Source organism: Canis aureus, chromosome 15, assembly GCF_053574225.1.
Source record: "Canis aureus isolate CA01 chromosome 15, VMU_Caureus_v.1.0, whole genome shotgun sequence".
NCBI classification, from domain to species: domain Eukaryota; kingdom Metazoa; phylum Chordata; class Mammalia; order Carnivora; family Canidae; genus Canis; species Canis aureus.
This window is the reverse complement of record NC_135625.1, coordinates 33,048,868-33,066,474: the sequence shown is the minus strand read 5'-3', so window position 1 is coordinate 33,066,474 and position 17,607 is coordinate 33,048,868. Positions and strand designations below refer to the sequence as shown.

The 17,607-nt window shown below is 40.5% G+C and overlaps 1 protein-coding gene and 1 pseudogene across 2 annotated transcripts in view; both read left to right on the top strand.

The window, feature by feature from the left end:
• Positions 1-185: 185 nt before the first annotated feature.
• Positions 186-17,607, top strand: part of GTF2E2 (general transcription factor IIE subunit 2) — a 77,145-nt gene continuing 59,723 nt past the window's right edge. The window contains exons 1-2 of one of the 2 annotated variants that reach the window (XR_013352884.1): positions 186-399; positions 9,533-9,702. Coding sequence is in view for 1 of the 2 variants with exons in the window: in XM_077849051.1 (XP_077705177.1) it covers positions 9,537-9,702 (166 nt within the window). In the remaining variant the exon portion in view is untranslated. The remainder of the gene's footprint in view (positions 400-9,532; positions 9,703-17,607) is intronic. The other variant, XM_077849051.1, reaches the window with a different exon arrangement.
• On the top strand, positions 4,353-4,906 carry LOC144283994 (large ribosomal subunit protein eL32 pseudogene; annotated as a pseudogene).

The following is a 17,607-nucleotide window of genomic DNA, read 5'->3' as shown; positions in this document are numbered from 1 at the left end:
CCCCCTTTCCCGCCCGCCCGCCGTTGTCATGGAAATCCGGGACGCCCCTGCCGGCCGACTCCCCTCCCGCGGGACCCCGGGCGGGGCACGTGACGGCGCACGCGCGTTCTCGCGGGCGGGGGCGCCGCGGTGCCTGCCGGGACGGAGCTCCTCGTAGCCTGATCAGGAAGTGGCGGGCGGAGTTCCCGGCCGAGTCGCGCCGCCTCAGCCGCCGCCGCCGCCGCCAGTGCCGAGACCCCGACCTGGCGGGGCTGCGCTGGGCGTGCGTGCGGGCAGGCGGGGGCGCTGCTGACGAGGAGCAGGGAGCGGCGGCCACGCGGGCGTGGGCGGCTGGTGGAGGTGGAGGTGGAGGCGCTGGGAGGCGGCGGCCGGTCGCGTGGGGCGGCCCTCCTCGCTCAGGTAGGGGCCGCGGCCGCCGGGTGTGGGGAGCGGAGCCCCGGCCGGTGGTTCCTCGGGAGCGCCTCCTCCTGCGGGGCGAGCCTGTCTTCCGTCGGTCTCTCGGGGACGCGGGGTCTGCGGTTCTCTGCGCGAAACGCCAAACAGTACCAACTTCTGGGGCGCATTGTCTTTTAGGCCGGAGGTCCACTGAGCAAACTTTTGGGTTGGAAAGGGGGAAATTCGCCGTCAGGATGCTGACTGCCTCTCTTCCTGGCCCCCGACCTCACAGGAGCCGTAACTGAGCGGGACGTGTGTGGAGTTGAGGGAACCACGGGGTCCAGCTAAAGGCGGTGATTTAGATGCACCTCCGAGGGCTCTTTTTTTTTTTTATTATTATTTTGTAAGCCGCGTTTTGGAGACTCGGTTTGTACTGATTCCCGAACTTTAGTTATTATAGTCGATGTCTGCAAAGTCTTAAGACCTGCTCCAAATCCAAACACTGGGGTGTACCTTTTCGTCCATCTCCCCGGTCCTGAGATTTAGGAGGTAAGCGGTGTCGTTTCCTACCTTGCCGGCTGTTCCTGGCAATGTTCTTGGGCTTATGCAGAGAAGGAAGCAAAGGAGAAGTAGAAAGGTTGAAAAATAAAAGGCGAATGGTAGAGGGGGAAGAACGTGTGCTCTGGAGCTAGATTTTGATTTAATTTTTGGCTGCTCAGTGACCATGGAAGAACACGTGAACTCCCTGAGTTGTGATGATTTTTTTTTTTTTTTTTAGTGGGAAATGGGCATAGGTCTCCTGCGTAGGTCAGTATATGTGAAACTGCAGATTTCTGAGTAGTCTGAAAAAAGAGGTGTAAAAGTTAAGCGGAGCATGCGATGGTGGGAGAGAGAGAGAGAGAGGGAGACCTTCAGCCTTCTGCTCCTGGGTGCCATTGAACGTTACCGGTATCGCACAGGTCGCCTTTGTTTTATTAGAGGCCTTGACCAGCATTTCAGGTCTGGAGTAAGGAAGCTTTTGATTGAGGAGGCCGAGTATTCGTGTCCTGACCTAGGTACTTAACAGCTGTGTGACCCTAAGGGTCCCTCCTCACTTCAGATTTCACGTATTAAAATAAGGAATAAAACTAATACCTATCATTTCAGAGAGTTGTGAGGCTCAAATGCTGTAAGCATTTAGGTTTTTGTAAATTGTAAGGCTTTTGTTTAAGCCTGTGTTAAAATCATGGTTAAAAGCCTGGTTTGATTACCTGTCTTAACACGATGACTTAAACAGCTACAGATGTTTCCTGTTTTAGGTGTGTTGCCCCCATTTAATCACTTGTGATTTCTACCCCCCCACACACTTACCCTCCCCCCACGTCTGCTATCTTTCCAATACCCTAGCATAATCCTCCTGTTATTTTTTCTTTTCAGATCCAACTCAGAATAGTAGCAGTGAGGTAACATTTGTATATAGCTTTATTACTCAGAAAATTGCTTTTCACAAATATTGTCTCATTTTAAAGTTGGGCTAGATGGAGATAGCATTGACAGTATCTTCATTTTGTTTATAATAAAATTGGATTTAGTGAGGTCTATGGATTGCCTAGGTCATGTTGCAGTTACAGATTAGTACTGAGGATTCCAGAAGTCAGGTCTTTGATAACAGTGCCAGTGGCTCTTACTCATTCAAGTTTACTCTGATTATTTTTTTTTTATCAGTGCTTATATTTTTGACTTTTAGCACTCTGAGTCATATTTTATTCATTTTTTAAAAGATTTTATTCATTTATTAATGAGAGACAGAGGGGGTGTGGGCAGAGACACAGGCAGAGGGAGAAGCAGGCTCCATGCAGGGAGCCCATGGGGGACTCGATCCCTGGTCTCCAGGATCACGCCCTGGGCTTGAAGGCTTCGCTAAACTGCTGAGCCACCCGGGCCGCCCTTATTCATTTCTTTTGAAGCAAGATGCTCAGTTCTTTCAGATTTTTCAAATGTAAGCTGCTTGAAGGCAAGGGTTTATCTTCTCGAATTCTTCAAAACCTGGAGTACATGAACACGAGACAACTATACAAAGCTTAGAGTCACAAACACAAGACATTTAATAAAGATTTGTGAAACCTGTAACAAGGCTAAAGCCACTTAAAGATGTTTTTGTGTTCGTTATTCATTTAACAAATATTGAGCTATTCTCTGCATGAAGGCTTTCAAAGTTCAGATAGGGGCCCCCGGGTGGCTCAGTTGGTTAAGTGTCTGACTTGAGCTCAGCTCTGGTCTTGATCTCAGGGTGGGTGAGTTCAAACCCCATGTTGGGCTCCACACAGTGCAGGGAACCTACTTAGAAGCAAAACAAAACAAGAGCAAAGATAGGATCTTTTTCCTCCCAGACCTTCCTTCCCTGCTTGTGAAGAATGCAAAAATCATTTACATGGTCAGCTTGTTGTGCTTCCTAGACTTTCCACATATTCTGGGAGAGTTCAAACAAGAGGGGAACTTTTTTCTTTTTTGGAGTGTATTTTACACACAATTTTACATTAGTTTCAAGTATACAAAATAGTGATTTTACAACTCTATACCTTATGCTATGCTTATCAGAAGTATAGCTACCATTTGTCACTGTACAATGCTATTATGATACCATTGACTTTATTTTATTCCCTGTGCTAAATCTTTAATCCCCATGATTTATTCATTCCATAACTGGAGGCCTGTATATCCCACTCCCTTTCATCCATTTTGCCCATCCCCATGTCCCCTATATTCCCCTCATCCACCTCCTCTCTGGCAACCATTAGTTTATTCTGTGCTTACTGGTATGAAGAGAGGAATTTAAAAAAAAAAATTTAATTCCAGTGTAGTTAATGTACAGTGTTGTATTAGTTTCAGGTGTGTAATACAGTGGTTCACCAATTCGATACTCCTTGCTCATCAAGATAAGTGTACTCTTAATCCCCATTACCTATTTCACCCATCTCTGTCACCTCTCCCCTGGTAACCATCAGTTCTCTATAGCTAAGGGTCTGTTTTTGCTTTGTTTTGTTTCTTAAATTCCACATATGAATGAAATTATATGGTATTTGTCTTTCTCTGATTTATTTCGCTTAACATTATGCTCTCCAGATCCATCCATATTGTTGCAAATGGCAAGATAGCATTCTTTTTATGGCTGACTCATTCTGTTGTGTATATATTCCACATCTTCTCTATTCATTCCTTTATCGGTGGATACTTGGGCTGCTTCCATAATTTGACTCTTGTAAATAATCCTGCAGTCAACATGGGGGTGAATATATCTTTTCGAATTAGTTTTTGTAATTTTTCTTTCTTTCTTTTTTTTTTTTTTTTTTAAAGATTTTATTTTTTTATTCATGTGAGAGAGTGAGAGAGAGGCAGAGACACCAGCAGATGGAGAAGTAGGCTCCTTGCCGGGAGTCTGTTGCAGGACTCAATCCCAGACCAGGATCACGCCCTCAGCCCAAGGCAGACTATCAACAGCTGAGCCACGTAGGCATCCCGAGTTTCTGTTTTCCTTGGTTGAATACCCTGTAGTATGATTATTGGATTGTAAAAGAAGAGAGGAACATATTCAAATACTTGTTGAGGGTCACCTGGGTGGCTTAGTTGGTTAAATATCCGACTCTTGATATCAGCACAGGTCTCAATATCATGATTCTGAGTTCAAGCCCCTACTTAAAAACAAATGAATAAAATAAAATCCATGAATGATCTGTGGCTCTTGGTTGTACTGAAGTTGCTTAGAACTGGAGTTTTAGGGCAACCTGGGTGGCTCAGTGGTTTAGTGCCGCTGTTGGCTCAGGGCGTGATCCTGGAGACCCAGGATCAAGTCCCACATCAGGCTCCTTGCATGGAGCCTGCTTCTCCGTCTGCCTGTGTCTCTGCCTCTCTCTCTCTCTCTCTCTGTGAGTGTGTCTCTCGTGAATAAATAAATAAAATCTAAAAAAAAAAAAAAAAAAACTGGAGTTTTAGGGCAGCCATTGATGCTGGGCATCATGGCTGCCCTCAGACCTCTGGTGAAGCCCAAGATTGTTAAAAAGAGGACCAAGAAGTTCATCCAGCACCAATATGTTCATAAGTTCATTCAGTCAGACCGATATGTCAAATTTAAGCACAACTGGTGGAAACCCAGAGGCATTGACAATAGGGTACGCAGAAGATTCAAGGGCCAGATCTTGATGCCCAACATTGGTTGTGGGAGCAACAAGAAAACAAAGCACATGCACATGAAGCACCCAGTGGCTTCAGGAAGTTCCTAGTCCACAATGTCAAGGAGCTTGAAGTGCTGCTGATGTGCAACAAGTCTTACTGTGCAGAGATTGCTCACAATGTATCCTCCAAGAACCCTAAAGCCATTGTGGAAAGAGCAACTCAGCTGGCCATCAGAGTCACCAATCCCAATGCCAGGCTGCTTAGCAAAGAAAATGAATTGACATTATGTGCATGTCATATTTGTGTTAGTAAAACCATAAAACTACAAAAAAAAAAAAAACCTGGAGTTTTAGGACTGGGGAAAAAAACAAAAGAGATCTAGTCTCACCGCCTTCTGAATCAGGAATTTTCTGTAGATATTTTTAACTAATTTTAATCCAATTTTTTTAATTGGAGTAAAATTTTTTATTTTACTTAATAGAGAGTTCACCAGTTTTTTTTTTTTTTTTTTTTTAAGATTTTATTTAAGAGAGAGAGAGAGAAAAGCAGAGACACAGGCAGAGGGAGAAGCAGGCTCCATGCAGGCAGCCTGATGTGGGACTTGATCCCAGGACCCCGGGATCAAGACCTGAGCCAAAGGCAGACACTCAACCACTGAGCCACCCAGGCATCCTGAGAGTTCACCAGTTTTAAACCACACCTTTTCGGGGCCTTCTTTGAAAAAAAAAAAAAAAAAAATATATATATATATATATAATCGACTCTAGGTGTCTACAATGTTTTATTAGGTTTAGGTGTACAACATATTGAGTCAACAATTATATACATTACTCAGTGCTCACCATAAGTATAGTCCCCATTTGTCACCATGCAACATTATTATTGAGTATATTTGGTAATGTACTTTTCATCTGCATAACTTAGGTATTTTAAAATTGGAAGTCTGTATCTCTTTATTGTCTTTACCTATTTTGCCTATCTCCCCACCAACCTCTCCTTTGGCAACCATGAGTTTGTTCTCTGTATTTGAGTCTGTTCATTTGTTTTTTTTAGGTTATACATGTAAATGAAATCATACAGTATTTGTCTCTCTGGTTATTTCACTTAGCATTGTATCCTCTAGGTTTAGCAGTGTTGTCTCAAATGGCAAGAACTCTTTTTTATGGCTAATATCCCTTGTGAGTGTGTATCACAGTTTATCTGTTGACAGATGCTTGGGTTGCCTCCATATCTTGGCTATTGTAAATAATGCTGCAATACACATAGGGCTGCATATATTTCCTTGAATTAGTGTTTTTGTTTTCTTTGGGTAAATGCCAGTAGTGGAATTATTGGATCATATGGTATTTCTAGTTTTAATTTTTTGGAACTTCTGTACTGTTTTCCACAGTGGCTGCACCAGTTTGCATTCCTATCAACAGTGCATGAGGGTTGCCTTTCTCCACATTCTTGTCAACACTTGTTCTTTCTTTTTTTTTGATATTAGCCATTCTGATTAACGTGGGGTGATATCTTTTTTTTTTTTTTAAAGATTTTTATTTATTCATGAGAGAGAGAGGCAGAGACACAGGCAGAGGGAGAAGCAGGCTCCATGCAGGGAGCCTAATGTGGGACTCGATCCCGGGTCTCCAGGATCACACCCTGGGCTGACGGCAGGCACTAAACCACTGAGCTACCCGGGCTGCCCACGTTGGGTGATAATCTTACTGTGGTTTTTGATTTGCATTTCCCTGGATTAAGTAATGTTAAGCATCTTTTCATATATCTGTTGGCCACTTGTATGTCGTCTTTGGAAAAATGTCTATTCAGATCCTCTACCCATTTTTTTAATCAGAGTGGTTGTGGATTAAAATTTATTAAAAATATCTACAGAAAATTTCTAATTTAGAAGGAGGTGGAACTAGAGCTCTTTAAAAAAAAAAGATTTTATTTATTCATGAGAAACAGAGAAGCAGAGACACAGGCAGAGGGAGAAGCAGGCTCCCTGTAGGGAGCCCGACTCGAGACTCATTGGTGTCTCCAGGATCACACCCTGGGCGGAAGGCGGCGATAAACCACTGAGCAACCCAGGTTATCCAGGACTCTTGTTTTTTTCTTTTTTCCCCCAGTTGTAAAACACCAGTTCTGAGCAGCTTCAGTATAACCAGGGAAGCCACAGATCATTCAACAAGTATTTTATTTTATTCATTTGTTTTTAAATAGGGGCTTGAACTCCATGGTTGTGGGTTTTTGTTTTTTTGCCTTTGGTGTTAAATTATATAAGTTCTTTATATATTTTGGATATTAACCCCTTATCGGGTATATAATTTACAAATATCTTCTGTCGTTCAGTAGGTTATCTTTTTGTTGGTGGTTTCTTTTGCTGTGCACAAGCTTTTTATTTTGATGAAGCCCCAGTAGTTTATTTTTGCTTTTGTCTCCCTTGCCTGAGAAGACCTATCTAGAAAAAATGTTGCTAAGGCCAATGTCCAAGAGATTACTGTCTATGTTTTCTTTTAGGAGTTTTATTAAAGTTTCACATCTCACATCTGGTCTTGAATCCATTTTGAGTTTATATTTGTGTGTGGTGTAAGAAAATGGTCCCGTTTCATCGTGGGTTTTTTTTTTTTTTTTTTGCATGTAGCTGTCCAGTTTTCCCCAACACCATTTGTTGAAGAGCCTATCTTTTCCCTGTTGTATGTTCTTTCCTCCTTTGTCATGGATTCATTGACCACATAGGTATGGATTTGTTTTTGGGATCTCTGTTCTGTTGATCTAGGTGTCTCTTTTTGTGAGAGAGCCATACTACATAGCTTTGTAGTATATCTTGAAATCTGGGATTGTGATACCTCCAGCTTTGTGCTGCTTTTTCAAGAATACTTTGGCTACTCAGGGTCTTTTGTGTTGTTTTCTTTTTGAGATTTTGTTAAGAGAGAAAGACAGACACCAAGCGGGGGGAGAGGCAGAGGGAGAGAGAGAGAGAGCAGGCTCCTTGATGAGCAGAGAGCCTGACATGGGGCTTGATCCCAGGATCTCGGATCATGACCTGAGCCAAAGGCAGATGCTTAAGGGACTGAGCCACCCAGGTACCCCTCTTTTGTGATTTTATACAAATTTTAGGATTATGTGTTCTAGTTCTGTGAAAAATGCTATTGGTATTTTGATTGGGATTGCATTGAATCTGAAGATTGCTTTGAGAAGTAAGGACATTTTAATGATACTCTTTTAATCCATGAATGTGGAATATCTTTCCATTTATGTCATCTTCAGTTTCTTTCATCAATGTTTTATAGTTTTTAGAGTGTAGGTCTTTGTGGTTAAATTTATTCTTGGGTATTTTATTCTTCTGGTGCAGTTGTAAATGGGGTTGTTTTTCTTAATTTCTCTTTCTGCTACTTTGTTATTAGAGTATAGGAACAGAACAAATTCCTGTATATTGATTTTTATATCCTGCAACTTTACTGAATTCATGTACTATATTTTTTGGTGGCGTCTTTAGGGTTTTCTGTATATTAAGTTATGTCTTCTGCAAATAGTAACAGTTTTATGTGTTCATTACTAGTTTGCCTTTTAAAAATATGTATATTTTTTAAGATTTTATTTACTTATTTGACAGCACAAGCAGGGGGGAAGGGTAGAGAGAAGGAGAGGGAGAAGCAGAAGCAGGCTCCTTCTGAGCATGAAGGTTGATGTGGGACTTAATCCCAGGACTCTGAGATGGCGACCTGATCCAAAGTCAGACACTTAATTGACCCAGGTGCCCCACAAGTTTGGATGCTTTTTCTTTTCTGATTACTACATCTAGTACTTTCACTGCTGTGTTGAATAAAAGTAGATATCCCTGTCTTATTCCTCATCTTAGAGGAAAAGCTTTTACCACTGAGTATGATGTTAACTTTGAGTTTTTCATATTTGGTTTTAATTATGTTGAAGTGTTCCCTATAAACCCACTTTGTTGAGAATTTTTATCCTGAACAGATTTTTATTTTGTCAAATGCTTTTTATGTATTAGATGATCATATTGTTTGGGGAAATTTTTTTTTTTTTTAAGATTTTATTTATTCGAGAGAGAGGCAGAGACCTAGGCAGAGGGAGAAGCAGGCTCCATGCAGGGAGCCTGATGTGGGACTCATCCTGGGACTCCAGGATCACACCCTGGGCCGAAGGCAGGCACTAAACCGCTGAACCATCCAGGTGACCTAATTTTAATATTTTATTTAACCTAGTGTATCCAAAAAATTATCACATCAACATGTAATCTAAAATATCTCATCAGGAATGCCTGGGTGGCTCAGTGGTTGAGTGTCTGCCTTTGGCTCCCAGGGTGTGATTGTGGAGTCCCAGGATCGAGTCTTGTATCGGGCTCCTCGCGAGGGGCCTGCTTATCCCTCTACCTATGTCTCTGCCTCTCTCTGTGTCTCTCATGAATGAGTTAATAAAATCTTAAAAAAAAAAAAAATCATCAGTAATTCCAAAAGTTCTTTGTACTATGTTTTAAATCTGATTTGTATTTTATACCTAACGTACATCTCAATTCTAGCCCCATTTCAGGTGTTCCATAGGCACATGTGGCCAGTGGCTATCATATTGGACAGTGTAGTTCTGGAGCTTTAGAGAAGAATAATTCTTTTTACTAGTGTCTAGTGCCTGGCACACAATAGGCACTAATTAAAGATTTTTTTTTTAAAGATTTTATTTATTTATTCATAGAGACACAGCTAGAGAGAGAGAGGCAGAGACACAGGCAGAGGGAGGAGCAGGCTCCATGCAGGGAGCCTGATGTGGGACTTGATCCAGGGTCTCCAGGATCACGCCCTGGGCTGCAGGCGGCGCTAAACCGCTGCACCACCGGGGCTGCCCTAATTAAAGATTTTTAAGTGAGTGACTAAATGAATAAATACAAATGCTGGAGAGCTGGTAATAAAAGGTAATTTTGTTTGGAAGTAATTCTTCTTGGGAACTAGAGATTTGGTCTATATGTTTGAATGATTAGATCCTGTATTAAAGATACTTACTTATATCTTTGCAGAATTATGGATCCAAGCCTGTTGAGAGAACGGGAGCTGTTCAAAAAACGAGCTCTCTCCACTCCTGTAGTAGAAAAACGTTCAGTATCTTCTGAATCATCATCATCATCATCAAAGAAGAAGAAAGCAAAGCTAGAACATGGAGGATCATCAGGCTCTAAACAGAATTCTGGTTAGTAAAATTGACTTTAGGATTGTTTAGTTTTTATTTTTCAGAAAACCATTTAGTCATGGCAAGTTCATTTTTTAGTACAACATCCATCCGTATTTATTGTTAAACACTGTTAAGTATAAGGGAATGTAATGATAAGAGAATATATAGCTTTTAAGATGTTAATAGTCTTGTATTAAAGGTAGAATTTAGGTTATTACCTTTTCAGAAATTAACTTTAATTTGTATACTGTTTAGTTCACTCGTTTAAAGTGTACAATTAAAAAATTTTTAGTAAATTTACAGAATTGTGCAATCATTACTATAATTGAATTTTAGAACATTTCCATCATCTCCAAAAGATCCTTTGCACCCATTTGCAGTCGCTTCTTGTCTCCACCCCTGCCCCAGATAAACAAGTCTTTTTTTTTAATAAACAATAGTCTACTTTCTATCTCTGTATATTTGCCTTTTCTGGATATTTCATATAAATGGAATTGAACAATATGTAGTCTTTAGTGTATGGCTTCTTTTATATAGCATTTATTGAGATGATTGTGTTCTTTTTTGTTGTTTATGCAATTAACATGATATATATCACATTAGTTGGTTTTTCAGATGTTAAACCAGTCCTTGCATTCTTGCAATAAATCCTACTTGGTTGTGGTGTATAATTCTTTTTATTTATTGTGGGATTCAGTTTGCTGGTATTTTTTTGGTCCAGGATTCATCTATATGTAGCATGTGTCAGTATTTCATTCTATTTTATTGCTGGCAAGTAATCCATTGTATGGGTATACTAAAATTTGTTTATCCCTTCATCAGTCAGTGGACATTTTGATTATTTCTTTTTGACTGTTATGAATAGTGCTGCTGCTATGAACATTAATGTACAAGCTTTTTTGTGCACTTTTTTTCCCTCTTGGATAGAGTACCTAAGAGTGGAACTTCTGAGTCATGTGGTATATTTATGTTTAACTGATATTTTATTTTATTTTATTTTATTTTATTTTATTTTATTTATTTTATTTAATTAATTTAATTTAATTTAATTTATTTTTTTATTTTATTTTATTTTATTTTATTTATTTTATTTATTTTATTTTATTTTATTTTATTTTATTTTATATTTTATTTTATTTTATTTTATTTTATTTTATTTATTTTTTATATGTTTAACTTTTTAAGAAACTACCAAAATGACTATACCATTTTACATTTTACATTCTCACCATCAGTGCATGAGGGTTCTATTTTTTTCATTCTTGTAAATCTTGTTATTACTTGTCTTTTTGATTATAGGTATTTTAGTAGTTATAAAGTGATATCATTGTGTGTATATGGTTTTAAAAATATTTTTAATTTTTTTTAAAAATTTATTTATGATAGTCACACAGAGAGAGAGAGAGGCAGAGACACAGGCAGAGGGAGAAGCAGGCTCCATGCACCGGGAGCCCGACGTGGGATTTGATCCCGGGTCTCCAGGATCGCACCCTGGGCCAAAGGCAGGCACCAAACCGCTGCACCACCCAGGGATCCCTAAAAATATTTTTAAATTTATTTTTATTTTTTTAAAGATTTTATTTAGAGAGGCGGAGAAACAGGCTCCATGCAGGGAGCCTGATGGTGGGTCTCGATCCCGGGACCCCAGGATCATGCCCTGAGCCAAAGGCAGATGCTCAACTGCTGAGCCACACAGGCATCCATGTTTTTTTTTTAATTTTTATTTAATTATTAGTATTTTTTAAAAAGATTTATTCATGAGAGAGAGAGAGAGAGAGAGAGGCAGAGACACAGGCAGAGGGAGAAGCAGGCTCCATGCAGGGAGCCTGATGGGGAACTTGATCCTGGACTCCAGGAGCACGCCCTGGGTCGAAGGCAGGCGCTAAACCGCTGAGCTACCCAGGGATCCCCTATTTGTGATTTTTATAGGGATTGCATTGAATCTATAAATCAATTTGGGGAGAATTGCTATCTTAACAATACTAAGTCTTCCAGGCAATGAACATGGATATCTTCTCATCAATTTAGGTTTTTAATTTCTTTTTTTATAGTTTTATAGTTTTTATATATAAGTGTTACATTTATGTTAATTTTTTATTTTTTAAGATTTTATTTATTCGTGAGAGACAAAGAGAAGCAGAGATACAGGCAGAGGGAGAAGCAGGCTCCATTCAGGGAGCCGGATGTGGGACTCAATCCCCGGTCTCCAGGATCCTGCCCTGGACTAAACTGCTGAGCCACCGGGGCTGCTCTATGTTTATGTTATTAAATTTATTCCTAAGTAGTTTATTCTTTTTAATATTATTGTTGATGAAATTATTTTCTCACTTTGATTTTTGGATTATTCATTAGTTAGTATATAGAAATACAATAGATTTTTTTTTTTTTTTAAGATTTTACTTATTTATTCATGATAGACATAGAGCGAGGGAGAGAGAGGCAGAGATACAGGCAGAGCGGGGAGAAGCAGGCTTCATGCCAGGAGCCTGACGCGGGAATCGATCCCAGGACTCCAGGATCAGACCCGGACCAAAGGCAGGTGCTAAACTGCTGAGCTGCCCAGGGATCCCCTCAATAGATTTTTAAAATAATTTTTTTAATGAGATTTGAGAGAGAGCGTATGAATGGGGGAGGGGCATATGGCAAAACAGATACTCTGCTGAACAACACCCTGGGATTATGACCAGAGTGAGGCAGATATTTAGCCACCCAGGTCCCCCAGAAATACAATAGTTTTTTGTACATTGATCTCGTATTCTACAACCTTGCTGAACTTGTTCATTGTTTCTAGTTCTGTGTGTAAATTCTGTAGGATCTTTTTATGTACAAGATTATGTCATATGTGAAGAAGGACAGATTTACTTTGTCCTTTCCAAATGCCTTTTTTTTTTTAAGATTTATTTTTTCATGAAAGATAGAGACAGAGACACAGGCAGTGGGAGAAGCAGGCTCGATGCAGGGAGCCTGATGCGGGACCCGATCCTGGGACCCCAGGACCACACCCTGAGCCACCCAGGGATCTCCAAATGCCTTTGGAATGCCCTTCCTTCTTTTCCTCCTTTCCTCCTTGGACTATATGATGTTGACTACAGATGGTGAGCGTGAACATCTTTCCCTTGTTCCTGATCTTAGGGGAAAGGCATTCAATCTTCCACCTTTATGTATGATCTTAGCTGCATAGATTTTGTAGATGTCCATTATCAGGTTGAAGTTTCTGTCTACGTCTTGTTTGTTGAGAGTTTCTAATCTTAAATGGATATTGGATGTTGTCAAATGCTTTTTCTGCATTTATTGAGAAGATCATGTTGTTCTTGTTCTTTATTAATATTACATTAATTGATTTTCAGATGTTAAGCCAATCTGGCATTCTTAGAATAAATCCTACTTCGTTATGATATGAGGTATGGAATTCAGATTGCTGGTATTTTGTATAGGAATTTTGTGTTTATATTCATGAGGTTTATGATTTGTATAGTTTTCTTGTGGTGCCCACTAGGGTATTTCTGGCCTAATGATTGGTAAAGTGTTCCCTTTTCTACTGTTTTCTGGAAGAGTTTGTGAAGGTTTGATATAATTTTCCCTTTAAATGTTTGGTAGAGTTCACGAGTAAAGCTATTTTGGCTAGAACTTTCCTTTGTGGGAAGCTCTTGTAGAAATTCGGGTTATCTGTTATCTTCTTGAGTTAATTTTGGTGTTTTGTATCCTCTTAGGAGTTTGCCCATTTCATTATCTACATTGTCTAAAGTTTTCCAATATTTTCTTGGAATCCTTTGATTTCTGTGAGGTTGGTAATGATAATTCCTCTCGACCTTCATTTCTGATGAAGGAGTTTGTGTTTTATTTGTTCTTTTCAAAAAGCCAACTTTGGTTTCATTTATTTTTCTTTTGTGTTTTTCTATTTTTTATTTTATTTATTTCTGTCACCATTATTTCCTTTTTTTCTTATTTTGAGTTTAGTCTTAGACTGTTACCTTTTTTTTTTTAAAGATTTTATTTATACATTCATAGAGATGCAGAGAGAGAGAGAGAGAGAGAGAGAGGGGCAGAGACACAGGCAGAGGGAGAAGCAGGCTACATGCAAAGAGCCCGATGTGGGACTTGATCCCAGGACCCCAGGATCACACCCTGAACCGAAGGCATACACTCAACTGCTGAGCCACCTAGGTGTGCCTACTTTTCTGAGGGAGTTTGGAACTGTAACTATTGTGTTATATTAAGCACCAATTTTTAAAAATAAATTTATTTTTTATTGGTGTTCAATTTGCCAACAAACAGAATAACACCCAGTGCTCATCCCTCCAACCAGTCACCCCCACCCTCCGCCCTCCTCCCCTTCCACCACCCCTAGTTCGTTTCCCAGAGTTAGGAGTTTAAGCACCAATTTTGGAACTTGGTCAAAGTGACATGAATTTGGGTCTGTGGGTTTCTTTTTTTTTAAACACTACAAAATTTCAGTGGCTTAAAGACGAAGATTTGTTTCTCTTTCATACCACGTGTTTATCATCTGTTGGCAAAGATGTTAGCTCCTTATAATCACTGAAATGACCCAGACTCATAGAGTACCTGATATTTCAAAAGTTGTTGGTTTCAGTGCCAGCAGGAAAAAGAACTTGAAGATCTTGCCTGGAGAGGAGACACCACTATCTCTCACAACTCATTTTCTAGAGCTAGTCACAGGGCTGTACCCAGACACAAGGGGTTCCAAGTTCTCTAAAAAGGGAGAGCTGGAAATACTGGATATAAAAACTGAAGATTGCCGTACTACCCTAGATTGATTGGGTCACTATCAGTGGATTGATTGCCTGATTAGGTACTTACAGGGTTTTCTCGCTTAACTTCTTGATATCTCTCTACAGCAGTGATTTTTCTTTTTAAAAAATTTTTTAAAAGATTTTATTTATTTATTCATGAGAGACATAGAGAGGCAGAGACACAGGCAGAGGAAGAAGCAGGCTCCATGCAGGGAGCCTGACGTGGGACTCCATCCCAGTTCTCCAGGATCACACCCTGGACCGCAGGCAGTGCTAAACCGCTGCGCCATCGGGGCTGCCTAGCAGTGATTTTTCTAATCCACAGTCTGATGATGTGACTGTTTAAAGCTGATCGTCATTCCTTTTCCTTTCCTTTTTCCTTTTTCCTTTTTCCTTTTTCCTTTCCCCCCCTCCCCTCCCCTCCCCTCCCCTCCCCTCCCCTCCCCTCCCCTCCCCTCCCCTCCCCTCCCCTCCTCCTTTTTTTTTTTTTTATTTATTCATGAGAGACACAGAGAGAGGCAGAGACACAGGCAGAGGAAGAGGAGCCTGATATGGGGACTCGATCCCAGGACCCTGGGATCACGCCCTGGGCCAAAGGCATATGCTCAACCACTGAGCCGCCCATGCATCCCTGATCATCATTACTTTTCACATGAAGTCCATCTTTTCCTGCTGTCTGCATGCCTTGTATGATCTAGTCTCCAGTTCCTTTTATACCCATGTCTCACTTTTTTCTTATACTCTGTCCTGCGACACTGGCCTGGAGATCCTTTAACATGCTTTACTCCCTTTGGCCTCTTGACCTTTGCCCACATTATGTCCTCTTGATGGAATATTGTTTCTTAGCTTCTCTTTCCTTAGGCTAACTTCTAATCCTCTTTTAGGTTGGAGCTTAAAAGTCCTATTATTTCTACTTTCCTATTTGAATTCAGAGCTTAGCCTTTGATTCCCATAGCACTCATTATTTCTGACAAAGCTATTGTGTGTCATTGTAATTACATGATTACTTGTTTGCCATTGTAACCTAATCTCTCACACATAGAAGGACTTGATACATGTTTGTTGAGTGGTTAAATTACAGCCTACATAGGGAAAAGTTAGTAGTGTCCATTATCAAGAAATTTAGTAATTAAAGGATCTGTATGCTTCTCATTTATGGCAAGGACTCCAAAGTTTGCCATTTATGAAAATGTGTTATTTTTTTTTAAGATTTTATTTATTCATGAGAGACACAGATACAGGCAGAGGGAGAAGTAGGAGGGAAGCCTAATGGAGGACTCGATCCCGGGACCCTGGGATCATGACCCGAGCCAAAGGCAGACGCTCAACCACGTAGCCACCAGGCGTTCCTGAAAATGTGGTTTTAACAGTGCTTGGAATATCTCCTGTTACCAAAAATATTTTGTATACCACATTTCACAAGTACTTTGAAAATTGGTTACATTATCTTTTTTTTTTTTTAAGATTTTATTTATTTATTCATGAGAGACAGAGAGAGAGAGAGAGAGAGGCAGAGTTAGAGGGAGAAGCAGGTTACATGCAGGAGCCTGATGTGGGACTGGATCCTGAGAGAGAGAGGCAGACACACAGAGAGAAGCAGGCTACATGCGGGAGCCTGACATGGGACTGGATCCTGGGACTCTAGGATCACGCCCTAGGCCGAAGGCAGGCATTAAACTACTGAGCCACCCAAGGATCCCCTGACAAGGTTCTCTAAGTTTAAAATGATGGATATGTATTTTTCTTTTTAAGATTTATTTATCTGAGAGAGAAAGAGAGGGAGAGCTGGGGGAAGGGTAGAAGAGAGAATATTTCAAGCAGACTCCCTGCTGAGCCCCACGTGGGGTTCCACCTCACAACCTGTGAAATCAAGTCCTGAGACCCAAGAGATCAAAGCCTGGGCTGAAACCAGAGTCAGACAGCCAACTGACTAAGCCACCCATGCGCCCCTAGATATGTATTTTTTTTTTAAGATTTTATTTATTTATTCATGAGAGACAGACAGAGAGAGAGACAGAGAGAGAGAGGCAGAGACACAGGCAGAAGGAGAAGCAGGCTCCATGCCGGGAGCCTGACATGGGATTCGATCCCAGGACTCCAGGATCACGCCCTGGGCCAAAGGCGGGTACTAAACCGCTGAGCCACTGAGGGATCCCCATAGATATGTATTTTTCACTTCATATATCAGATATTTTTTATTGTGCCTTAATTTTCAGTAGCTTCTTAATAATCTACATTGTTATATTTAAAGGCTGTTATTTCCATTTTTGGTTATTTTTGAGTAATGCTTTTAGATATCTCTTTGTATCTTGAGCCTTTTCCTTTCGAACTAGTTTCTCAGGGTGAATTCCCAGGAATGATATTTCTGGTTAAGGGCAGTTGTACTGGTTAAGAGCATGCTTAGTTTTGTTCATGGATGGTAGCAAAATAGCATTAGGATTATAAACTATATCTGCACAGCCCTTGTTATTCCAAGAAATAAAACTGCAGTGTTTAACATGTTTTGTGGTCCTGTTTTTCACTTTTTTGTTATTGTTGTTATCTTTTCTGCGTTGGGTACCTTAGCCCTTGAGAATATGAATATGAGCAGCAAAATGAAAGAATAGGCTCAGGAAATATAATTTAGGGAGTATACTAGTTAAGTTTTTTTTTTTTAAGATTTTATTTATTCATGATGGGGGGGTGGGGCAGAGAGGCAGAGACACAGGCAGAGGGAGAAGCAGGCTCTATGCCAGGAGCCCAGTGTGGGACTTGATCCTGGGACTCCAGGAACATGCCCTGGGCCAAAGGCAGGCACCAAACCACTGAGCCACCCAGGGATCCCATAGTTAAGTTTTATTTTGAAAATAGCCTTGCTGGGGATCCCTGGGTGGCTCAGCGGTTTAGTGCCTGCCTTTGGCCCAGGGTGTGATCCTGAAGTCCCGGGATAAAGTCCCACGTCAGGCCTCCTGCATGGGGCCTGCTTCTCCCTCTGCCTGTGTCTCTGCCTCTCTCTCTCTGTGTCTCTCATGAATAAATAAATAAAATCTTTAAAAAAAAAAAAAAAGAAAAAGAAAAAGAAAAAAAAAATAGCCTTGCCCTTCTTATACCATGTGTTTCGTATTAAACAGTAAGTCAGTTTTTTGAGATTTATATGCAAGTATACTTACTACCTTTCTATTTTGAGACTTTT